Source organism: Stegodyphus dumicola, chromosome X1, assembly GCF_044657685.1.
Source record: "Stegodyphus dumicola isolate Sdum_Otavi_A_Nest chromosome X1, ASM4465768v1".
In the NCBI taxonomy this organism is placed as follows: Eukaryota; Metazoa; Arthropoda; class Arachnida; order Araneae; family Eresidae; genus Stegodyphus; species Stegodyphus dumicola.
This window is the reverse complement of record NC_140780.1, coordinates 47,379,060-47,405,539: the sequence shown is the minus strand read 5'-3', so window position 1 is coordinate 47,405,539 and position 26,480 is coordinate 47,379,060. Positions and strand designations below refer to the sequence as shown.

The window sequence follows — 26,480 nt, the reverse complement described above, 5'->3', positions numbered from 1 at the left end:
TTAACTGAGTCGTGTTGCTTGTATTAGCCTGTCCTGGAACCCGTTGTGTGTTAGGTGTCACTCTAGCATTACCTTGCTGGCTAGTAGTGTTACGTGAAAACTCTCACTCTGACATTGTTGTTAGGAACCTGAGATAAATTCACCATACAATTTCTAGCTATGCGACCTAACTTATTACATCTGTAACAACGAGGACCTACTTGTCTACTATTAGCTGACCTAGACATCAACGACTGTACTTGTAAATTTCCTAACATGTTAGTCAAAGTAACAATGTTCTCTTGCTGTGCTTTGATAGCTGCAGTTCAAACTATTAACCTGTGCAGCCTTAACTGTGACACAAGGAGTGGAAACTACATTAACTTCAACAGTGTGTACATTCCTAAGCTCATCTGCATGAATCTTAACTCAAACCTCTTCCTCAGCTATAGCATGTCTTTTAGCTGCTGCATATGTTTGGTGGTTTTGAGGTAACAACAATCGCCTCAAATGTAAATGGAGACCTTTTAGAAAAATTGACAGAAGTAAATCGAGTCTCTGACTCTCCACAGTTGGATCTTCCATCTTATCCAGTGACGCAGTTTTACACGAGAGTGCCTCTATTCTAGCAGCAAACTGCCAAACTTGGCTTCTGAAAAGCCTGAATTAATGCTCTAATATGAGCATGCAATTTGTGCACTGTCGAAAATCTGTCCTGTAAGGCATCCACTACAGCAACCAAGCTGCTCTCATTTTTGAGATGAGGATTACTGCGAATAAACGCAGCCGCCTCACCCACCAATTTTACTTTAATGGCAGTCAACTTATCAGAATCAGTCCAGCCAACATGTGCTGCAACTAAATTAACTCTGTCAATAAAATCACTTAGCTGTATAGAACCTTCAGCTCCACTAAAAGTGGGAATAGACATAAGGGGATCAGCCCCCCAAAACAGAGATCCTACTAGTAGTAGCGTCACCATCGAGATAGATAAGGCCTGCGCTCTGAAACGAAACTGGCTTGTGACGTCACGGTTAAGGGACCCTCAGCAAACTTTTTGTTGGCTTTTATAAGTTGTAATTTTTTATTCATTATGTTTTAAGAATTGAATTTATGTTTACTTTTGACATCTGAAGCATCATCCCTTGTAATAATTACTAACACTAGTAATATAAAAATTGTCAGCAAAATTTATGATTATTTATTTTAATTGGAAACTAATTTTATATGAAATAACTGTCCTAAGGGGTTAAAAGCATAACACTTATTTCATTACATAATATGTAGAATATCAAATGCAGAGTAAATTTGATTCTTGCCAGAGTACTGTGTTCTTAAATTTAAATATCAATGTTTTTTGCAAATCATTAAATATCATTTTATCATGATGAAACTTAAATGCATATGTTTAGCTAATATAGCTTCTGTTCACTTTTATGTATGTTATTATCATGCAATCAGTTTGTTTAAAATTTGTTATGCAATATAAATCTTTCTGAGAATGATAGAAAAGTTTCTAAAGTAATGTATGTAAGATTCATATTAAGGTAATTAAATTGCGAAACTGCAAAATGAAATTTTAAAAATGTACAGTTATTGAAGAAGCAGTAGTAAAAAAAATATTTTCAGAACAGAGGTAATGCTTATAGTTAAATAGGTATGATGTAAATATTTGCAAGAAATTTCAGTTTCTAAAAGTTTTTTAAGTATTTCGTATATTTTTAAAATATTTTCAAAAAAATTGTGTATAACTTTATTTAAAAAACTTTTTTCCTGTCTTATTTGGAATTTTAATATTGATAGTCTTCAGAGCTATGTAATAAACATTATCTCAATTTAACTACAGATTCTTGTCGAATAATTATGTATCATTAAGAGGAAAACATTAACTGTAATACAGATTAACATACAATATGTAAGTAAGAAATAATTTTAAGACTAGACTATTTAGTAATTTATTACATTCAGAAAAATTTTCTGACTGATATAAGGCATTTAAATGTTAGTCTAAATATTAAGTAGTCTCTTGCATTCGTTTGATGTTTTATAATCCTGCTACATTAATATGATAGATATAAAAATATGCAATAATTATAGAATGAGAGATAACAAGTGTTCCCACTGGCAAACATTTTGTTAAAGTAGTGGGTGAAACAAAAAAATTTGATGCGGTGATGAGAATCAACGAGAGACACAAAGACAATGCAGAAAAATCAAAGTAAAAATTTTAGCTACTTGAATTTTAAAACCAATTTTTCTTCAAAGAAATGATTTGCTTTTAAAAGCACCACACCATTCTCAAATAATTTTGTTTTGAAAATAAATAATAACAAAAGAAAATGAAAATATTTCATATTCGTATAAGCTTTGTAAAACATTATATTGCCGCTTGTAATTTTGTTTTAGACTGATTTTATAGTATGAGATACCAATTTCATAGAATAGGTTTAGAAAAACGGGTGTTTAGCAAGGAAGCTAAACTGCGCGAAGACCGGTCCCCTAGCAGTGACGTAGTAACTCAGTGCGCAGGCCTTATCTATCTCGATGGTGACGGTAGTAGGCTGTGTAGTCTGATTCCCAGTAGAATTGTTAGTCACTGCCATTCTGGTAGGTGCTCTGGTATTCTTCTTTACCAATTTATGAATTACAGGCATTGTGAAAATTAAACTGATAAACAATATAAAAGTATAACAACAAAATAATTTGTGTAACCTTAATTAAACACAATTTATCATCACAAAGCATAACAGTAATCAAAACAGTAAACAAAAGGCAATTGTGAAAATCAAAACTTAAACTAATTAACCCTCTGAGCGTTATGACCGGGTTTAGGCGGTCAAGACGGCCTACCTCGAAAGCGTTACGGACACGGGGTTGCCACGCTACCTGGAAAACCGGGAAAAGTCAGGGAATTCGAAAATTGACCAAAATATTCAGGGAAAAGTCAGGGAATTTAAGTATTTTTGTCAAAATCTGGAAAAGTCAGGGAAGTTCATACAACGATCCCGCCAAGAAAAGCGATTTTTGCGCCGACGTCGGAAGAGGTAACTTTTTTGGCGAATTATGTATCACGTGAGTGTCATTCGGGTAGCTGGCATAGAGCCAATTTTCGCAGCTCCAATTTGATTGTCTTTTAGAAAGGCAAAGCAACTTTCCCGCAACTTTTGGTTTCCAATATTCTCGAGAATCGCATGTGCAGTGCATGAACTATAGAATGTACCCTTTCTCGTATAAAACACAATGGGTTTAATCCTAGTATACGGTACCATGGAGGTTAGAATCAAAGAATATGTATTGTAAAGAAGGAAAACCTCTCTGCAACAGACGTGGCTGTGGCTCCGTTCCATCATAGAGGAAAACAGCTGTGCATGTCTGATATATCTGTTGCCAAAGCTCGAAACCGGTGTCGAAGTTCGAAGGTCACGTTATCAAGAGTTCATAAAATGAATATCGTTTAAAATTTCTTTAACGACTTGCGCTAAAAAGACGTGCCACGCACGTCAAGCTGCTTTTGTCTCAAACCGCGAGCGACGTGCACGTCGATAAGCATTTACCGCAAAAATGAAAATAACGTGGTGCACACGTCGCCTAACAACAGGATTGTTTATTTCTCGAGTTACAGTTCTGGATTGCACTCTCAGATGCGGAGCGGCGTAAAATGAGACACTTTACCGCTTGTTATATTGTAGCGCACGGCACCGCAACCGTGAAGTTTAGTCTTAGCGCAAGTGTTTAAACTCTAAAGGAAAAGAAAATATTTTTTGGCGCAAGTAAATTAATTCATGGATTAGTTATTTGCAGGGAAAAAAAAACTACGAAAATCCGTTTTTTAAATTATTGCGAAAAATCCAAGAAGAAACGTCCTTTGATAAAACGTTTCTTCTTGGATTTTTCGCAATAATTTAAAAACGGATTTTCGTACTTTTCTTTTTGTCAAAGAGCGTTTCTTCTTAACACGCGTTTCTCAATTTCCTGTACACATCGCGGAGAGGGAAATTCTGGCCGCCAGGTTCCGTCGCCAAATCCCCTGGCAAATTTTCCCTCCGCATTCTAGCGGCGTGGAACCTTTTCTTCTTTACGTAGACGTTCTTTGGTTAGAATAATAATGGGATTTGGCGACATCTTGATGTGCAGTAAACGGGTCATTTTGGTCCTGGCGACAATTTTCAAAATCGTGCCAAAGCCTTACCGTATACTAGAATTTTACCGCAAAATCTTTTTAAACCTTTTTTTTTTTTTTTTTTAAATAAATGCCTTGCCATTTTGCAGTAAAATAAAAAAAATAGTAATCAGTCATCTAGGCTAGCCATGTAATATAACTATATTCGCTAAAATATCGTTGATTATTCTAATTCAATTTTTAAGTAATTATTTTTATGTTATTCATATAATTTAATGTTGCTTCTTCCCTCTAAATTTATTTATTATTAGTAAGTAATATTTCCAAATTTCAGGAAATTTTCTCTGGCATAATCCTGAAATTAATTATAGCAGTATGATGACATACCATCACGAAATTTAATGCACATATTTTTTCCTTATGTATGCTGCGAAATAAATATAAAACACCTCAGTTTATTAAAATAGATTTCTTTCTTTCGTTTAGCTGCAGAGTGTCTGCAAAAAAAAGCCTTACTTTATTCCAGATTGGGAGGATTCTAATCTCAATCTTCAGTGGAGAAAATAACTATTATAATTATATTTGTGTTTTCATGTGTTAAGGTGCCTTTTAAGAACATATCTCACGCAAATTAAATTTACCTAAAATCTAACCTAACTATTTAGCATTGCATTGTGATTTATAAGGACCGGATTAGCCTCGTGTTGAACTGGTGATGATCATGAGTAATAATTAAATAAAACATACATTTGTTATCCAATATATATATATCTTAAATTTTATTAAGTTTCTTAAGTGGAAAACTAAACAAAATTATCAAACAAAGTATACCAAGAATAATTAAGAATAAATGTCCTCTGGGATTTATTGAATAATTAAGTGAATTTGCTACACAATACAAGTAATACCATAATTAATTTACCTCTTAGCACACCCAACGTACATTACGCGGATAGATTGTAATTTTCTTGAAACACACCTGGAAAAGTCAGGGAATTTCATTCTCCTGTTTGAGTGGCAACCCTGCGGACACTTCTAGGCGGTCACTGGAAAAGTGTTCGAAAGCGTTACTGACGGTTCTAGGCGGTCAGTGGTGAAGACCTCGAAAGCGTTATGACCGCCTTAAAGCGGCCGTGCAGATGTCTCCTGCCCCCCCTTATTTCTGGAACCCTGGAGATCTCTAAATGACAGTTCTCAGTAGGAGGCAAAGAGGGTTGCTCTTTTTCGTTTTAGACCGATATGTTTAATCGCCAAGAAAACGCTTGAGCATGTAGTGGTTTATAAACAACAAGCAAACATGGACATTCTTCGCGAAATAAAAAAGTAGCATGTAAGCATGTTTTTTCAATACTCTCTTTGTACAGATAACATTTTCATAAAATATCCTTTAGTTTTTAAATTGAGTGTTCAGAAATATGCGAAATGCTCATGAATTCAATTAAATATTAGGAAATAAAATACATTAGGAAATATTTAAACAAATTTACTTATGGATATATAGATACATAATTAAAACCGACAAGTTATAAGTTTTAATTATTCAAGCCAAATGAATAGCGCATTTAATTACTGCATTTAATATGGATTATATATAATTACATGTAAAGAATAACATAATTAAGCAATAATTCAAATAAAAATTAGCCATCAACAGTAATTTATAATAAGCGTATTTTGAACGGGTTTATGAAGCATAATCTAATTTGATAGTAAAAATAATAATGGCGAATTATTTATTCATTTTGGAACAATATTCGTGGCTTATACTGGTTTGATGAAGTTCTGTTCAAATTCATTTCAAATATTCCAAATCTTTTTATGTACATTGATTTCAATGCGATTTTTATTAGAAAAAAATTCAATGAGTTTGATTTTCTTACATAATTGTAATTACATTGTTTAATGCAAAATAATTACAAGCAGAAAGGCAAAGGTGTGTTAAAATTTCTGTATTTTGCTATATAAATTATTAAAATAACCAACCTAAGCCTAACAACTAAATGTCCGAAATATAACCCGCAACTTTTCTAAAAGTAACAAATTTCAGTTAAAAAAAAAACGCAGTAAATAAATAAAATGAAATACTATTAAGAAAAGAAGCATGAAAATTAATTTTTTTATATTTACTTACTTTATTTTTAGTTCAAAGGGGCAATTTGCCCTGAAGGACTTTTAATTTCACTTTGGCATTTTTCATTGAAAACTATAAACGGCGAATCACTTTTCAAATTGTTGCCACTAAATATTATCTCTTTGTATTATACTTAAAGAAATTAAATATTGAAGAATCTGCAAGAATGTATGCATGTTTCTCGCATTGTCATAAAACAACGGTACCTAGAGCTATCAAAATTTAAATAACATAATCTTCCATACAATATGGGCATGTGGAAGCCCTAATTTAAATTTGAAATTTGTTTTATTATCGATTTCATATTTTATAACACTTCAACGAATTTTTGATTAAAAAACTATACGATTTCAAAGCGAGTAATGTCAACACCGTACGAAAAAAATCCTATTTTTATCTCCAGCGCGAGAGAATCTAAGATACGGTCATTTTAAAATAATTTTGAGATATTGCTGTTGAACTGAACTTTATGGTTTGAGTACGTAGAACATGATATTTAATGAGGTAACACACAAAACGTTAAAAACGCTCCTTTGGACGTAGTTTAAAATCTGAAACCTTTCATATTTTTATTTATTAGTCCAAAGGGATGTATTAGTATTTAAAACAATTGTCCGTGAGAGACTATTGTTTTAAATACTAATACAGTTTTCGTTTTTGCGATTTTGTGTTGAATCACTAGAAACGGCGAATCACTTTTCAGACTGTTGCCACCAAATGTTATTAGTCCCGCATTACATTTGAAGTAATTAAATAATGAAAATCTGTGTAAATGTATGTATATTTCTCGCATTATGATAAAAAAAAAGGTTTGAAAAAAGGCCATCCAAGTTTGAATGATGTAATCCTCCTACGAATATGGGCATGTGGAAGACCAAATTTGGAATTTGTTTTATTATCTATTTCATATTTCGTGAAACTTTAATGAATTTTTGAATAACAAACTCAAAGATTTCAAAGCAAGCAATAGCAACACTCTACAGGGGTGGAAACCTTTTATCTCTAGCGCGCGGAATTGTGTACCGGAAATTCTAAATATATGCTCATTTTAAAATTAATTATCGACATTGCTATTGAACTGAATTTTATGGTGTAAGGGCAAAGAACATGATATTTAATAAATAAAGGTAGCACACAAAACGTTAAAGAAATGTCCTTTTGGACGTATTTTTTTTTTTTAAATTTTTATTGTTTTTTGAATATATGTTGTTGGCGAATGACGCAGTAGTCGTGTACAATCTGAATATATAATAATTATTTGTGCTATTTTTTTATTTGAAATGCATAGAATTCTCTAAAATAGTAGCATTCTTAGATTGAATATTGTCTAAGCAGGTGCAATGATATTTTAACTTCATTACCATATCAAATACAGTTTCTTTTTAATTTAAAAACTTCGGTCTGAAGCACCTTTTTGAATCATAGTATGAGTTTTAATAAAATTTGTAGTAGTCCGAATTTTTAAAAGTATTTAGAATTACTGAAATAAAAAAAAGCTAACCTTTTTAGAATTTCTTTATCAAAGTATTACATCTTAGGCCAGCAAGACTTGATTAGTAAAATCTGGGAAAGGATCTATGATTGTTTAGTAAGAAGTAAAAATATAGTACTCTAGGTCTAAGCAGTAAAAAAAGGCTTGTCCCTCTATAGAAAATTGTCATGTATGTTAGAAAAGATTTTGCAAGACATTAATATTTTAGCTCAAACATGATTTTTTTAAAATTTAGTCTCTTGTTTTGGAGATGGTGTTCAAGCATTTTACCATAATTTTATTTTCACATGTGCAGAATTTTTATATTTTTTATTGATCTCTGTATTTTTAACTTCCATAGCATAAATTAAAGAAATACACATAGCAACTTCAGCCATAAACAGATGACTTAAGAGAAATTTGTTTTCACATATTATGTGAAAGACTAAATAAATATTAAATGCTTTTGCATTTATGTTACATGACAGTAATTAGAAAACAATAACTGTAGATGTGCAAAAAAAACCTGTACTTATAACCTTCTGTATTTTTAAAGAAAGTACAAAATAGTTCAGAATAACAGATGGCTTTCAGATCATTCAGTAATGTCATCATAAGTATATTCTCTTCACGTTTTGGAAGAACTGCAGTAGTTCAGATTTGTCGTAAAAGACTAATTACACCCCTGGGGATTGGCGTACTTAGGGAACGGAAAAACAAGCTTTGAAACATACTCATACGAAAGTCCTACCACTTCTTCAACAGATAAATGACAGATGTGATAATTTGAACACATGCTTTCAATCAGTTGTTTCCTTCTAACAAAGCGTCTTGCGCGGCTAGCAGGATCCTAGCAAAGTCTTATAATAGTTTCTCGTTTTAAATATGCTGTGTTTGAACTCAGACTCAAAGACAGGCGTTTGAAGATTTTATTAATGCTTTCTTTTACATTCGGCGATTCAATATTTATTAAAAAAATAAACACAAAAATAAACTTGCATAGCAGATCAAAATTATGTTGCTGTGGAAATGTTTCATCAACAGTTATTAGTAGTTATAACAGCATAACTAAATAAGCCCATTTCGAAATATGGATGATATTGCATTCATTAATTTTAATCTGAAACAATATCTTGTTGTTATTACTAGATAAAATGGCTTAAAATAAGGTGACACATTATAAGAAAATTTTTATAAATGAAAATTGGATTCACTTTCTTTCACATAATTTATGACCACTTCTTCCAAAATATTTTAAAACTTACTTTACTACATAATAGAAATGTCTCCACGTTCGTTGTTTTTAGTTAGTTAGCAATTTTAATTGGGGCTGTTATATAATGAAATGCTAATTTTATGTTATTTGATAAAAACTGGGAAGTGCAAAATCAAAATCCTGGCGAAATACACATACTTATGAATGAACACAGCACACAAATATTTCTTCACCCTAAGCACGAACACAAATAATATTTTAAACAGCTTAAAAATGAATCCAATTTCAAAGTATTTAATTTGTGATAGATAATGACAGCTGAAAACATTTTCCAATGTTACAAGATAAAATGAGGTTATTTCTCACATAGTTTCACAAATAAACTCGCAAGATAAAGAACGCTTTTTTAAATTTTTAATTTGCAATATGTTAGATGCTTTATTGAAGAATTTGCAATAATATCGTTCTGATTTTTATTTTATCCAAGATTGCCATTATTTTTCGCTGTTGAGCAACTTGCTAATTATTAGTCCAATGTAGAGTCCTCCTTCTGTTTTCTCATAAAATTGCCTTTGTAAATTTAGAGTTTAATTTAGCAAAACGTTTTCCACCTAAGTGGTAAAATGTCTTCGTAAAGGATTCCCTAAAGAAATCTGCCTTGTATTTATGTTGCATTTAGGGATATTTTCACAAACACACGCTGCTGATTGTTATTTTTAATAGGTGAACAAAAGAAATATTTTTTTAAGAAAGAATATAACATAACTGCAGCGCTATATCTTATTTCTAGATAGCGAAGCTTGATTGCAAACTCAATTTTTAAAATACATTTAATTATCTCTATGCTTTAAAAAATGCCTTGTCTGGCAATTAATTGTAAAGGCATAAATCACTTGTTTTTTAAAACTAAGTGATCCACTCTAAGTTGAATAATTACAAATAGCCATAATGTGAACGATTAATGAAGCTAGAACCGCCAGTTTATTCTTACGTAATTAATAAAAATTTCATTGTTTCAGCATCCTAGTATCTTTCTTCTTCCATACTAAAGCTCACATTTAAGCTTTAGAAAATAATCATATTTCTTTCAATTACCACCCCTCAGTGGAAACTGATGAATAATAGTTTTCATGCATAACAAAGGTGTTTTACTGGGTATTCGGATAGAAAAAAAATTCTCGAATAATCTGAGTTGTTAATATATTTTTGGATAACATCCTGAGAGGAATTCATTAATAATAATAAAGCCATGAAACAGGTAAACTCAAAACGTCCTTGGAAGGATCAAAATCATGATCGATTCAGTTATTTAAATAACGCAAAGCTGCGAGGGATACCTGCCTATGAGGAAGGATGCCTTCGTGGAGGACATTCTGAGAGAAACTAGCATATTATACAGGGAGAAAACTACAAGAACCAACCATGCAGCCGGTCAGTTCGCTTGTGATCGAACCCAAAACAGGTCGAACTGCCAGTATTCAGAGGTGTATCTTAACCACTGATGAGGCTTGGATCACAATCATGAATCTTCAGACTTATTCATCTAGACGTGCTGTCAATTTACCTTACAAGGGCACAAAAAAAAAAAAAAAAAAAAAAAAAAAATCATTCCTTATATTCTCCTCCCTTAAGGACCGGGATTCGAACCACAGATCTTCCAATTTTACTAGCTGGATCTGCTACTACTTGCACCACCACAGGACGCAAGATAAACCAGTAAGTTTTTATAAATGTACTAGCACGACAGCATTAATTATATGAATTGTTGGGCATTTTAACTTCGAAAATTAGATAGAATAGTATTTGAAAATGAATATTATGTTCAATTATTTTTAAGTTTGTTTGTAAACTGATCGTTGCCTTTCCAATTAAAAAAACTTTCGAATCATATCTAGATGCTAGATATATAATTAAAACATTTATTTGATTTGGCCACCCACTTAACTTACACGTTGACCATTTAAATAGAGCACTACCAATTGGCACATTCGCATCTCTTTTCTGTTTCGCATCTCTTTCTCGGAAACAAATCTACCTCTGTAGTAGATTAATGTATAGGTAGCAGACATTCTGTCACTGTCAGCCGAGCAGTAAAGTCGCAGAATACCGAGTTCTGACTTAAGTTCGATTCTAGGAGAGTGGGCTGGCTGCATGGGCGTTTTCATAGTTTTCCGCATATATAACATATATACAAACAGTTTTTTTTTTTAAGTCTTGGGACCCACCAGCGGCCGAGCGGTAAAGTCGTTGAACAACACTGGTAGTTCGGTCCGAGGTTCGAATCCCGCGAATGGGCTGGCTGCATGGCTGTTTTCGTGGTTTTCACCGTGTGTAACGTGTATACGAGCCAGTTTCCCTTAGAAAGTCCTCCACGAAGCCATCCCTCCCCTTAGGCAGATAGCCCTCGAGGCTTTGCCGTAATTAAATAACCTAACCTTTAAAAAGTCCTCCACGAAGAGACCCTCCTCTTAGGCAGACAGCTCTAGTATGCTTTGATGTAGTCAAATAAGCCAAAGCATTCTGTTGGCGAAAAAGCAAGATTGCATTTATCGTGAATAATTTCTAATGCAAAAGTTATACTTGTTACTAAGGAAAGAATTTATTTTTGTGTAAAATTCAGATTGTCTGAATTTTTAACAATTCTGAGAAACTAAACACAAATAACAAGAAACTAAAAAATATTCATAATTAATTAGGATATATAAACGATGTAATCATTAAGCATATTTTTAGTAAGAAAGAATATTTTGTAATAAATAAATGAAAAATATATTTAATACTAAAGAATCTTCTATATATCTCTACAAAGTATAAAAATTACAAATATTTTTCAAGGTGCATGTGTATATGTACCTGATAAAAAGATTTACATTGTTTATTATTCTAGCGATATTTTTAACCAGATGCATATTTTCTGGAGATTTTTTTCACCGATATACATTTTCAGGATATTTTCTTTCGTTTTACTCAAGTGGTTAGATTAAAGTGTTATTTTGTATGCTGTGAACCCTAACTAGAATTTATTTTCATTCCATAGTTGCTTCGCATAAATTTTCGATTTCATGTAATATTCAGTTTCATAATGGCATTTTGAGATTTACTATACTTTTCAGTTTTTTTTATTAAATGTCGTCTACAACTACTTTCAATAAAATACACTGATATATAATAGGGAAATATAACATACACACGCACTCATGCTCACAAACATACATCACCATATGTATACACAGTGTTTTTGTATGTGTGTTTACATATATATATAGTTTACATACAAAACCGTTTTAATAATTCCTACGAAAAATGCAATAAATTTTCATGAAATAAACTGCTTGCGCTTTCTATAGTTTAACATAGATGAAGATTTTAAAGTCTGAATTTAAATAATGATATTGTGTTTATATGTACTGTAATTACTGATGAAAGGATGTTTCTGAATTTAAAGCCAGGGTAGCTTAAATTACTAACAGACGGCAAATACACAACTTGAAATCAGAGTCTTTGGAAGAAGCAATAAATTTAGAATTTACGGCAGCTCCATTTCTCGTCATAGTTAACAAAAGGAACAAACTGAGAAAGATCAGAGTTATAGATAGCGGATGCTTTTTTGTCCTTGCACAAAGGTAATGGTCTCCCATACAAAGTAGAAAATGTACAAAGGTGGTAAGCTTTTAGTTCAGTACCCACTGGAGGTATAGTTACGTTGAAGTCAACTTGGAGATTCCGCTATTAGGTGTTTTCTTTGAAAAGGGTAATATCTTTTTCAGCACATAACCGGAAATAAGAGTTTATGTTTTCATTACTTAATCTTCAAAGCTGTATAATTTGGAGCATCTGCTCGGAAAACTGTTAACTTATTTTTCATCATTCATGAAAAGAATACACACCTGCGTAAATGTCCTGGAGAAATAATATCGTTAACAATTTTGCTACAAAGAATTTTTTGTTTTGTTTTGTTTTGTTTCTATTAACATCTCGATAATGCACGTAGTATATAAATACTTGCATTGTAACTCTTATATAGTTAATTACAAGGAAATTGCATTGTAACTCGAAAATACATTTATTTTTTCAAGAAGCTCCTTTGACCAAGCTATTTACTTGTTTTCTACCCCCAAAGGGATTTTACTCTATAAAAGCCGAACTGCCTGATCTCATTCATCAGCCACTTCATCTATTCTGCTATTGTGTTATCTGCTGCTGCTATTTCGTGCTGTTTTGAAAAGAAGCATATATGGCTAGTGAATCTGAAAAAGAAAGTTTATTATCTAGCTCAGAAAGCGAGTTTTTATCTTCATCTGAAACTGAAAGTGATTCAGATGAAGAACAATTAAGCAAAGTGCGGGATTGGTGCAAGATAGACACTTCTAAAACTCAACCTGTTCCTAAATTTCCATTCAGCGCTTGCCCAGGTTTAAAAATGATCATAAAGGATGCGAATGATCCTTTACAATTGCTCCTTCTCTTTATCGATGACGAAGTTGTAAACATTGTAGTTGAAAAAACTAATAGATATGTCTCCCAGTATTTGGCCGCAAGTATATTAAGTCCACGAGCAAGAACACGTGCATGGACTGAAACAAATCCAAGTGAAATAAAAGTGTTTTTTGCATTGCTGTTATTGCAAGGAATTATGCAGAAGCCAGTGGAGAAATGGTTTTGGACTCAAAGACCAATAATAAGCACTCCATCTATAGGCAAAATAATGACAGAGAGGCGATACAGTCTCCTTATGAAGTTCTTACATTTTGAAAATAACGAAACTTTCGACAAAAGTGTACATCCTCAGCCTAAACTGAAAAAAATTTATACCTTTTCTGAAAGGCTGCGACAAAAATTCAAAAACACATATATCCCTTGAATTTGTTTTTGAATGCGTTTTTGAAATGGTACAGATTTCAAAACTCTTTCGAAAAATGATAAACTCATACGAAAACCTACTGCAATAATTGACTACAATAAAAAAATGGGAGGAGTGGATAAAGCTGACCAGTGTCTAGCATATTATCCAGTCATAAGAAACCAACAACGAAAGTATTATAAAAAGATTTTTCGGCATCTATTAGATCAAGCCGTATGGAATGCTTTCGTCATTTATACGAAGTGTGGAGGCCTTAACAGGCATCTTGAATTTATATTGAGACTGATAGAGCGATTAATTGAAGAGCATTTAACACACCCAAATGACACATCACTATATGGGTAGCATCGTACGTTTAACTGGAAGACATTTTCCTTCTATTATTCCTCATGCTGGTGCTGCTCGGAACAATCCTTCGCGTAGATGTGTTGTGTGCAATAAACAAAGAAATGATAAAGGAAAAAGAATTAGATGCGAAACCAGATACTGGTGCAAAGAATGTAATGTAGGACTATGTGTTCACCCATGTTTTAAAACATATCACACTGTTCAGGACTTCTAAATTATGGCATGTTTCTTCATTACTTTTACTTTTAAAGTGAAAATGCTATTATATTTTAAATTCATCTTATCATTTTCATTACCATAACTCAGATATTTAGATAAAGAACTTTGTCTTTTTAGAAAATCTTTAAAAAAATTTTGGTTAGATGTATGCGAATTCAGTGAAAAGAAGAACTTTTAATTGGTGGTGAAACCCTGTCATTAAGTATCAAATCTGAGTGTAAAATATTTTAATTTTGAATGTATGTATTAATTATATCGTAAATTTAAAGATTATTGTAGAATATTGTCAAGCGTTAAATTTTCAAGAAATATGAGTCAAAGCTACGTACAACAGTAAGAACTTATGCTTTTGCTAGTTAAAGAATAACTATTTATTTTCCCATTTTATTTTTAATTCACAATATATTTCATATCATTGTACTCATTGAATGTACTTAGTTTGCCTTAGATTTTGCTGAAATGTACTTTTGTTCCCTGTATAATTTTTTACTTCATTTTAAATTTATTTTTAGTGTCATCATTAAAAATATTTCATTCTTTGTCTTTGATATTTACGTTATAAAATATTAAATTAATTTTTGCATTATATTTTAGAAATGCTTTGCATTTTCATTTTAATTGAAAGTCATTTCACCATATTTACAATTGTAAATACTAATCTAATGAAACATAAGAAAACTTTTCATTATATTAAGCAAAATCTGCCTATGTATGATACTTAATATTTTTAGTGACTCAGAGATATAATACTTAAATAATAACTGTATCGTGTTAGAGCTCTATTCCTGGTAAAGCGGAATGTCTACACTAAGTATTTCGCGGTATTTTTTACATTTAACACGTATTTAATGAATTGTAATCCGAAAAATCTGCATGAAGGGAATTTTATACTAATTAGAAGCCAGAACTACTATATTTGACTGCTACTAAAATGCTTCAGAATTTTTTTTTCATTTGTTGGAACTTAAAAGGAAAGGTAGCAGCCTAAGTAACAATTGTTTTGCACATTCGTAAACATTCTTTGAATTATGATTTTGAGGTTTTGTTAAATAACAAATATTAGCGTATTAATTCTTCGCTTGCATTTCCTTGAAAATACATTTCTAAATCAATGAAAAAAGGCAACTAAATTAATAAGCTGAGTTTTTTTTAAAGCTTTAATGTTATTCTTTATTAACAAGTTTGATATCGTAACAAACCTTGAACTGAAGAGGAGGCTCATATAAATAGCAATTAGGGCTAGAAGCATTACTTATATATATGTTAGATGCAGAAAGTTGCTCAAATCTCGAGGTAAACTAAAAGGATAAATTAATGAAGGATGCTGTAAAATTTTGAGGTAAGTTCCCAAATCAGTTGGGTTGGATTAGATCCGTAAATTACGGAATAACACATTAAGATTATGAGAGGGACTTCTTTCAAAGAGGGCATTCTAAAGAGAACTTACTTAGGTTACTTATGAGAAAATAATCATAACCTTTTCATATGGGCTCTAGATTTTATTTTTTTTTAAATACTGAAGCCATTTAGTCAACTATTCAGTCAACAAGGAATAGAAAAACGAATCAACATAAAAGTATATTAAAAAAGACATATATTTTCTAATTAACCTTTGATTAATTCAGAGCGAAGTGTCAGATTTTGTTTAAGGGGCTAACCAAGTTAAAGATTCAATCTTTGACATGTTTTTATGTGTAAAGTAGCATAAATATATACTAAATTTTTAAGCATGTATTTACACAATCTTATATGTTGCAAAATATATTTTGTGAATATCCATAATCAGTATGTTAAATATAACATATTAAAATAAATTAGTATTTTAGATAATTAGATTACATTTATTGATTAGTAAGGAAGCGAAACAATTTTCTAAATTATCGATATAGATAAAACCGAAAATTGAAAATAAATTAATCACGAATCCAAGGCAGCAAGCAATACACAGTGCTAGTGTATTTTTTAGAAACGAATTCTTTTTTTCTTTAAAAAACAAGCCGTATATTCACAAATCCATCGATAGTTTCTTAAACATTTACGTATTAACGTTTGTAGCATTCTTCGTTGTGATTAAGTTCATTTGAATAAAATCGGGTATGACGTTTTAAACTGTCTTTAGATCAGACCATAATTTATATCATTTCTGAAAACGTAAAAGGACTTGTGAACAGAAGAAATATTTCAAATGAACTAACAAGGATTTAATAGTTTTAAATCATTGTTGTTATTTTAACATAAATATTCACATACAAATAAATGACCCTTGAATTTTTTCTGTGTTAAGGTAAATATTTTTCTACGCTATGTAATTATTAGATTTTTCTCTGCTATATTAAAAACACTTTTTTGGAAACAAATGGGAGGCATTTTGTTACGATTTCCAATTTTTTTCTGTTTATTGGAGTTGAATGAATGAGTTGAATTTTAAAGGAGTAACTTGATCTTTTAAAAAAGACATAATTGTCTGTAATGTAAAAGTTTTTAATTCGAAGGTAAAAGGATGTACAAATGAAAGAAGTAGAATCGACGCTCTTTACTTTTGTGCACTTTTCAGGAAAAATTATAAACAAAGGTGAGATGGTGTGTGTGTATTTAATTATGGCAAAGCACACTAGGGCTATCTGCCTAAAAGGAGGGATGCCTTCGTGGAGGACTTTCTGAGGGAAACTGGCTCGTATACACGTTACACATGGGGAAAACCACGAAAACGCCCATGCAGCCAGCCCGTTCGCGGGATTCGAACCTCGGACCGAACTACCAGTGTTCAGCAACTTTACCGCTCGGCCGCTGGTGGGCCCAAAGGTGAGATGGACAGTGCAGTGTGCGTAAAAGTTGCAAATGAGTTACCAAAAATAGTTTAAATCAGCTTCCCAGGTTCTTGTATAAAAATTGTTAGGTTTTTTTCACATACGATTAGTATACTAAAATATGCTCACCTTCGAATTAATGTAATTAAATCAAAAGGATAGAAATTTCTCCATTCACCACCAGGACAATGTCATTGTTAATCCCTCCTTTTAGCATGTTGAACAACAGTGTGAAATTACAATATCCGCGTCATCGAATTCTTCAATAAAAATAAGAAAATGAAAAAATCAGAGCCCTGAAATTCTTCTTAACCCCATTGCATAGCATGCATTACAAGTGAATTACATACCTAACATAATGTTGGTAAACGAAGAAAAAAAGAAATATTTAGTTCAGTTATTATACTTGTTCAGTTATTATACTGTGTTCTTTAGTCCTGCGCTACGCTCAGCTGTAATATTTAATCATTGAAATAAACTGCTATGCGACCTAATTCGACGAACCTTTTTATTTTGTTTCAAAAACAAGGCTTTGAAATGTATGATACTACTGTTTTTCGTTACAACTCTACAATTCGGAAGCCAAATGCTTTGCTATCCTAATAATATGTTTCATATAAACTTTACAAATTAATTCAAATACCTCTAATTTATTGTAGAAGACGGCTTTTAAAGAGATGTATTCTTGCACATCTGTTTATCAGCAAAGCCAAATCAGTTGATAGAGGTCATGTGTGTTCAAAATTTCAGACGCTAGTGCCATAATTTCCATAATCTTTTAGTTTTCTGCATAACCATACTTAATACTCAGTCCTTCAGTATTTAAAATAAAGACAGATGTAATGTAATATAAATTATAGTAGAAGTCTTTTAATTTTCTCACTACTATATCAGATTTTGTTTTGTGGGTAAGATTAAAAACACGATTTTACTACATAATATATATGAAGGTAACTGAAAAAATAAATGGTAAATACTGAACCTATGTGTACGTGAAAGAAAGAGCAAAAAACAAAAACAATGTTGCTTTGAAAATGATTAAACTTTGTTGTCACAGATGAAATTCGAAATAACACTCGAAATATTTCCTCTGCGTAAGCCTTAACGTTTAATATATATATGATTATTACAAAATGATAATTCTTTAGGGCCTTCCTTTAATCGATAAAAAATAAATGACAATTTTAACATATTTTTATTTAATTTTTAAAAATTTTTACATATTATTTACAATTAAAAGAAAACAATGCGCAGGAAAAAAAAAAAAAAAAAATCTGAAAGGTTTCACATTTTAAATTGCGTCCAAAAGGGCTTTTCTCCTTTTTTTTTTTTTTTTTAAACGTTTTGTGTTTACTTTTATTTATTTACCTTTGTTAACGTTTTGTGTTCACCTTTATTTATTAAATATTATGTTGTACGTACTCAAACTATAAAATTCAGTTCAACAGCAATATCTCAAATTACATATCTTTAGAATTTCCGATACAGAGCCCTGCGCTGGAGATAATTTTTTTTTTCCCCCCCGTACAGTGTTGCTATTGCTCGCTTTGAAATCGTTTCGTTTTTTTAATCAAAAATTCGTTGAAGGGTTACAAAATCTGAAATCGATAATAAAATAAATTTCAAATTCAAATTAGGGCTTCCACGTGCCCATATTCTATGGAAAATTATGCTATTCAAATTTGGGTGGCTCTAGGTACCGTTGTTTTATCACAATGCGAGAAACATACGTACATTTATTGAGATTCTTCATTATTTAATTTCTTTAAATATAAGACAGGGCGATAATACATGGTGGCAACGATTTCAAAAGTGATTCAGCCTCTTAGCAAAATGCCAAAACGAAATTAATTGGCTTCAGAGCCAACCTGCACTTTTGGACTTAAAAAAAAAAAAAAAAACGACCGAATGGATGCAAAATGCACAATTTAAGGGAAATTTCCTTGCGTGACAAGGTATTCCAGATTACCTCAGCTTAAAGGTAATAATTTTATCAGATTTTAAATAATGAGAAAAGGGAATTTAGACTCCCAGGTATATGATATACCGATGAGACAAATAATATGTACGTATGTCCGATCTGTAACAGAACTGCTATAAGCAAATATTAAGTAGCATTATACATAAAGTTTTGCTTAATTTAATAACATATATAGTGAGACATCAGATAAATAAACTGCTAATATCGAACAACTAAGCAGTGAAGAAAATCACGTCATATCATATGCTCCTTTTTTAGAAGGCGGCTGAAAAACCGGCAAAAATATTTTGTAATTATGTTATTACATTAAAATTGCATAATTGAAACGGCGATAACAGAAGAATCGAATTATCGCAGTTAATTTTATATACAGTTTTAATTTAGCTGTATTAAAATTTTTAATACTTATAAATTTATTAATATAATAAGGTATTTCTCCCGCCTTCGTGGTGTGGTGGTCTGCACGCTCAGCGTGTAATTGAGAGGTCCGGGGTTCGATTCCCGGCAAAGGCGTTGCATATTTTTCATCACTCCTGCTTTCCAAAAATTACCTAATTTCTCTACAGTGGCGCCCGAACTAAAAGGGTGTTGGATGATGATTCTCCTCCCCCTGGATTTGGCGACCTAAAAACCCAGTTACCAAATCCCACGTTCTTGGTATGCCTTCGTGGTGTGGTAGTCTGCACGCTCAGCGCATAATTGAAAGGTCCATGGTTCGCTTTCCCGGCATTGCTTATTTTTCATTTTTTCTGCTTTCAAAATACCTAATGTCTCTACAACGTAAAAAATAACAAAAATTGTGTTTATGATTTCTCATTCATGAATAAGTTTTTTGATAAAATTATTCAAGATAATTTGTTTTAAGTGCATTCTGCACTCTGATTTATCCCAGTTTTGAAAGTGTGTCTAGAAGCAAAATATTGTTTGCATTTTATTCTCCTTCGAAAAAAGTTTCAACACTTCAAATGTATTTACTGCTTTTTTTTATGTCATACTTTCTCTGTGTATGTATATTGTACTTCCTCAGAACAATATATGTATATAGAGGACTGTCGTACTTCCTCGATCCTACTTTTACATCGCACTTTATCGGAAGCTCATTTGATTTAACTGTAAGCGATGAAAAATACTAAGGTTATCTGCCTAAAGAGCGTAATGCTTTCGTGAAGGATTCTGTAAGGAAACCTACTTCACATTTGTACTCCCTATGGAGAAATCCACAAACTTTAAGTGAAGTATGAGCTGTGCTGTTTTCTACAATCAGGACAATTTTTGCATTATCAGGTAAACCAACAGTATTCAAATGTTGCCGAGCCTCAGAATGAAATCATTTTTGAACCAGTCATTCATTAACGCTTGTGTCATCAATGCTGTTTTATTTGCACGATATAATGGGGAAAGTCTTTTACTCTTGTAAATGCTCGAAATCGTGTATTATTTCCAATTACAGAAAGTTTACACTTGTGCATTTCTTCCCCATTTGCGCATGTTAAACTTGTTAGTCTCTCTTTGGAATCTTTGACACCAGTTGGAGCCATTTCTGTAGATAATGCCAAGGTATTTCATTGTACATATTGCCAGAAAATACCAGTCTCATCAGCACTGTAAATTTGTTCTGGAGATAACTTTTCATTAATTGAGTTCAATGAATTCACATGCAAATAGTTCAGCAGCTTCAGTATCAGCTGAAGCTACTTAACTTGGAATTTTGAATTGCCTTATATCATGGCGATTTTTTAATTTGGTTAACCAACCTGTCTAATATGTGCAGTCAGTTTTTAAGTTCATTTCTTCATGAAATATTTTAGCTTTGTAGAAACATTAGGTTAAACTGGAAGCAAGAGAGATGAAAAATAAGAAATGCCTTTGCCGGGAATGGAACCACGGACCTCTGGAATATGCGCCCAGCACGAAGGCACACTGAGAAGGTAATAGAAATAACTCAATGCCAAATCCTGGGTGTGGAGAATCATCATCCCCCACCTTTTAAGTTCAGGTGCCACTGTAGAGACATTAGGAATTTTTGGAAGCCGTAAAGATGAAAGAGGAACGACTTCTCCGGGAATTGAACCACTGACCTCTGGAATATGTGCCCAGCATGTAGACCCCCCCCCACACAAACCAAGAAGACAGGAGAAATACCTTATATATTTCCCCTTTTAAAGGGCGACTAGGGTTTTTAGGGCACCCAATCGCCAAATTCTGGGTGTGGAGAATCATCATCCACCACCTTTTTTAGTTCGGGCATCACTATAGAGACATTAGGTTAATTGGAAGCAGGAGAAATGAAAAATGAGCAACGCCTTCACCGGGAATCGAACCATGGACCTCTGAAATATGCGCCCAATGTGCTTATCACTGCACCATGAAGGCACACTAAGAACGCAGGAGAAATACCTTATAGCTTGAGCCGTGTTGGAATCCTCAAAAAGTTCCTTTTTCTGTTTTCTTATGTTATATATACCTTTATCCATTTTGTTCAGCAATTCCACGTTTTGTTTAATAGGCATCAAAACATGCTTTCACTTTGTAGATCCTGTTGCAGCTCGAGAATTAGAAACTCTTTTCGACATAATCGAAAGTTCAAACTTTAATTTTCATAAAATTCCTGTAATAATAACCTGCAAAAAATAATAAGCTAAATTCAAATCAGAAAGTTAAGGAAAAGCACAATCTGCAATATTAACTGAAATTCTGTTGGAATCAGTAATGTATAATTTTAGTCTAGATTAATAGCATCCACTGTACATTATTGGCTATGTTATCATGAGATTTGCAATGAAAGACAAATTGTTTCACTTAATTTTGTCTTGTTTCTATTACACACTAAGACAATTAAGTCTGAATTGCATGTGCTTAAGGCTTATCAAAGGCCAGGGCTAGCTATCTTAACTACCTGATGCAGTCTCTGTGGGTCCTAAATTCTACTACCAACTGCCTCCTTAACTTCTAAATTTTTGCCGCCGCTTAATTTTGTGCCCCAGTGCTTTTCCTAAATTCCTAAAATTTTGTGTTTCCTAAATTCTGCTACCCGGTGTGGCCATACAAGTTCTGCCGCCAGTTCTGGGTTTATGTGAATAACAAATCAGTTATTCTTAATTCAAATGGCACTAAATTTAATTGTTTGGCCTATGAGTATCATTAACAAAATCGATTTTTAGGAGAAATATTTGTTAAATTTTACCTCATCAACACATCTTGGCACATTTAATTAAAATCTGTAATGGCATCGCTGCATGAGTCGATAATCAAGTTGTCATGTCTTGGATAAACATGCAGTGATAAAAGCAAAATGTAATAAGTAATGATTCACCAGATTGGGCATCAGGTATATAAAATATTAGAAGGTGTAAAAATCAATGATATTTCTGTGTAAAAAGCTTTGGTTTGAGATGTCTGCCAAACAAATGCGCAGCTACGGAATCAATTTATTGACCATGAAAATTTTTGCTTAAATTATCATTTCTTTAATATCGAGGTATTTTATTTTGTACCAAAACGAAATTAAGAATCGGGACTCTCAACATGTTTTATTATGGGGAACAAAATCAAATGCACATGCATAAAGCACATGTAAAAAAATTTTTTTTAAAAAAAAGGTTGGTGGCTTTGAGGTCTAGATTTTAGATCATTCCAAATGCTGGACATCAGGATCTTGGACTTTGTACTGTATAATAACTGCACATTTTATCACGGTTCGTATTAAGTTGCAAACTTTTAATTCAACGTTAAAGGATCCCTCCAGCTTGATAATTTAGCTGAACTGTATTTTATAATATCATTTCATCCTCTAAATTTTGTTGAAAATCTGTCAAGTTCTTAGTGCTAATTCTCGTACAAACAACTTTTCTTGAGTAAAATCACATATATAAGAAGAAAATTTGGTGAATATTTTTTATATGAAATTTTACTGTAAAATTTAAGGTTCATGGAATTAATAACAAATCATAATCACACTATTTAGTGATATTATTTTTTAAGAATACTTAACCATGCTATTGATATTAACGTTACATTTAACATAAAACTTCTTAAACATGTGATAAATTTTACATTTTTGCAATGTAATTGTTAATGATAAAATGCTCTTAAAATTTTATAGGATTCAGCTTAAACGCCACAGCCAAGTAAAAACATGGACCAGGCGTGTTGATATATTTTCCAAAGACTATATAATTATTCCAGTTTATCTGAATTTCCATTGGTTTTTGGCTGTCATTTGTTTTCCTGGGCAAGTTCCTGATGCTACTCCAAATGTGCCTGCTAAGAGTGATGCCAAACTTTCCAAGTCTGCAGGTAATGTTACATCTACTGATGACCAAGATGATTCTGTTAGGACAGCTACTAAAGATGATGAAGGCACATATATAATTATATTTTTTTAAATAATCTGAAAACTGATAAAAATATAATACTGCTATTTTCTATGCTGATTTTCTTTTTAACTTTTAAGCATATACTTTATATGTTAAAATATTTAGATTGTACAGAAATGAATTACACAAATGCTGCCACAGAGTGTAATACAGTCAAAAGTCTTTAATCCGGACATCCATAATCCAGAATGATCTATAATCTGGACCTCAAAGCTACAAACTTTCTGCGCATTTGTAAACTTATAATGTGTTTACGCATGCACATATGCATTTACGCATCTGCATAATACGTTTACGCATGCGCGTTTAATGTATAATGGACTGTATAAGCTAAGCTAAAATTATCTGTTTCAGTTAATGTTGCAGATTGCGTTTTTCCTTAATCTTCGAATTGGATCTGGCTTATTATTTTTTGCAGACGGTTAGAGCAATTTTATAAAAGTAAGCTTGAACTTTCGATTATGTCAAAAAGAATTTCCGATTCTGGAGCTGCCAAAGGATCTACAAAGCGAAAGCATGTTTCGATGTCCATCAAACAAAAAGTGGAATTGCTGCAAAAAATGGATAAAGGCATATTCTTTGTTTCTCTAACTATTCTGAAATCTGCTTAAAATTTCAAGCTGCTCTGTGGCAGGAAGGGGGGAAACGCCGCAGTGCACAATGAATTAGAAGTTGATCTGTCAGCACTATCCTTATCTTCAGGGCAGATGTTTTTATTTTACTTGGCTTATAATTCCTTACTAAATGTAGTATTTCATTTCGATGTACTCCGTCTTTGATATGATTTAAATTAACTTCCTTGTCATTATAAATATCATGAACACGCATCAAATAGTTTTCTGGTTGCAGTTTTCTAATTTTGACTATGCGTAATGTATGCTTTACGCATGCGCGCGTTGAAAGAATGTTTAATAAAGTAAACAAATGAATATTAAGCTTTTTTTTTTGGTAAATTTTGATACCCTTTAGATCATAATTGCTCTTTATTTCATAAATTGCGGTTTCATATTTTTAATTTTATAATTTCTGCATGCTATCTTACCAGATTTAAATATAATCTGGAAAAACCGATAATCCGGAATAGCCAAAGTCCCGACGAGTCTGGATTAAAGACTGACTGTACAATTTATTAACAAAAAACTGATAGTACATCAGTTAGAAATAATCCCCGCCCAAGTCAGCACACTTCTGTCATCAATCTGGGACATCCCGAAGGGCTTTGGTAAACCAGTCTGTGGGGGTGTAGTTGCACCACCTATGGACAATTGCATGCAGTTCGTCAAAAGATTCAATATGTTGGCCACTGACTTCTTCCTTCATGTTGTCAAGAAAGGCGTAGTCCGAGGTCCACCCACTTTGCACGCACATTAGTCATCACAAAATCACCATGCACAATTTCCTGTAATGTTCCTTGCACAAGCCCTGTCTCTTCCTGCATCCTGTTGAATGTTATGTACCTGTTCAGCATGATAAATCTGACACGGCTGCCATATTTGCTGCTGTATGGGATGTTGCTGATCATCCCGTGCTGACAACTTTGGCTGCGATATTCACACCACTGGGAACTTGCCCAGCCAACAGTATATGGTACGCTTTGAGGATGCTTTGTTCCTGTGCACCAATACCATGCAATGATGGATTTCACTACCCTGTATCCCTTGCTTCCATAGGAACCACACTGTCCAATGCTGACTGTGATAATCACCTTCCATCATTGCTGTCCATGCTCTGAATGATGATGACGAAAGGGACAGGCACTGACTTACACCGTTCGGCTTGCGGGCAGCTCCATCTATGCATTCTGAGTAGCTCACATTCCCTTGTGTCTTATTTCAGTTGTTTTCCCTTCGCATAGCGTAATAGTTTCGTCGTGAGACCCGCTGTGTCAATCATTTCTGTGCGATCCAAATATGAGTATATAATATATTTTTGTGTTTCAAAATACTATAATTAAATATTTTAACTTATCCCATTCTGTACTAAAAGAAAGATATTTGAAAATTCAATATGAAGCTTATTTTGTACTTCATTCTATGTTCAAATAAAACCTTTCATCTTGTTACATAAAACTACAATGGTAATTTTTTAAGTTTTAAAATGAATAAACACACCATTAGTATATAGCCGGTAGTGTTTGTAATAGCTTATAGTGTTTATAATAGATCTGTGAAAAACTTCTCAAACAATATGTTTATTCTGTTTAGTAATAATCTGACTACTGAAATATGTACACTTTCCCATTTTTTATCATTACTGTTTTACTTGCCTTATTTGATTTTGGTCATAGTATTTGAAGTTTACATTTGTGTGGTAGAAAATCACCCATTCTCATTCTGCAGTGTGAATTTTACTTGTTTGGAATAGCTTTTAATAAATATGATTTCAGAAGCAGTGTAATAATTTATATCTAAAATTCCATATTATTCTGAGGCAAACAGTTTTTTACATGAATAAAATGTTGAAACAGCAGCCGTTACCAATAGTGTCCGTGTATCTGTCATAATTTGCTATCATTTGTGGTTGTGGAATTGTGATGACATTTCACAAATCCTTAGTCTTTTAGAAGTGCAAAATAAAATATTGAAATCTGTTGCAAGCATAACTTGTAGACTCTTTATTTGTATGTTCAAAGAGAGCAGAATCTTGAAAAGCATTTTACTTGGTGAAAGGTTGTATACATTTTCCATGAAGAAACTTTTTACTCATATTCTTTGTCGATAGTACTGGACGAAATGTTTTTAAAAAAATTTATTATGGCAAAGGATGTAAGGGTTAATTGCTTTAAAAAAAAAGAGAACCAGGTCTTTTAAGAAGAATGACTTGCATTCGCATGTATAAGAAAGACTATGAAAATCCCATGTAACTACCCTGCTTATCAGAACTCTAATCCAGGCCAAAGTATAAGCCATCTTATTCACTTAACTACTAGTACTTAAAGTACATATTTAAACAAGAAGTATCTTAGAATGGA

General features: G+C 32.4%; 1 protein-coding gene across 12 annotated transcripts in view; it reads left to right on the top strand.

Moving 5' to 3' along the window:
• Positions 1–26,480, top strand: part of LOC118179732 (sentrin-specific protease 6-like) — a 178,162-nt gene that overhangs the window by 104,977 nt on the left and 46,705 nt on the right. For 11 of the 12 annotated variants that reach the window (XR_015038591.1, XM_085807890.1, XM_085807897.1 and 8 more), the window contains one exon: positions 23,236–23,492. Coding sequence is in view for 11 of the 12 variants with exons in the window: in XM_085807890.1 (XP_085664016.1) it covers positions 23,236–23,492 (257 nt within the window). In the remaining variant the exon portion in view is untranslated. The remainder of the gene's footprint in view (positions 1–23,235; positions 23,493–26,480) is intronic. The other variant, XM_085807895.1, reaches the window with a different exon arrangement.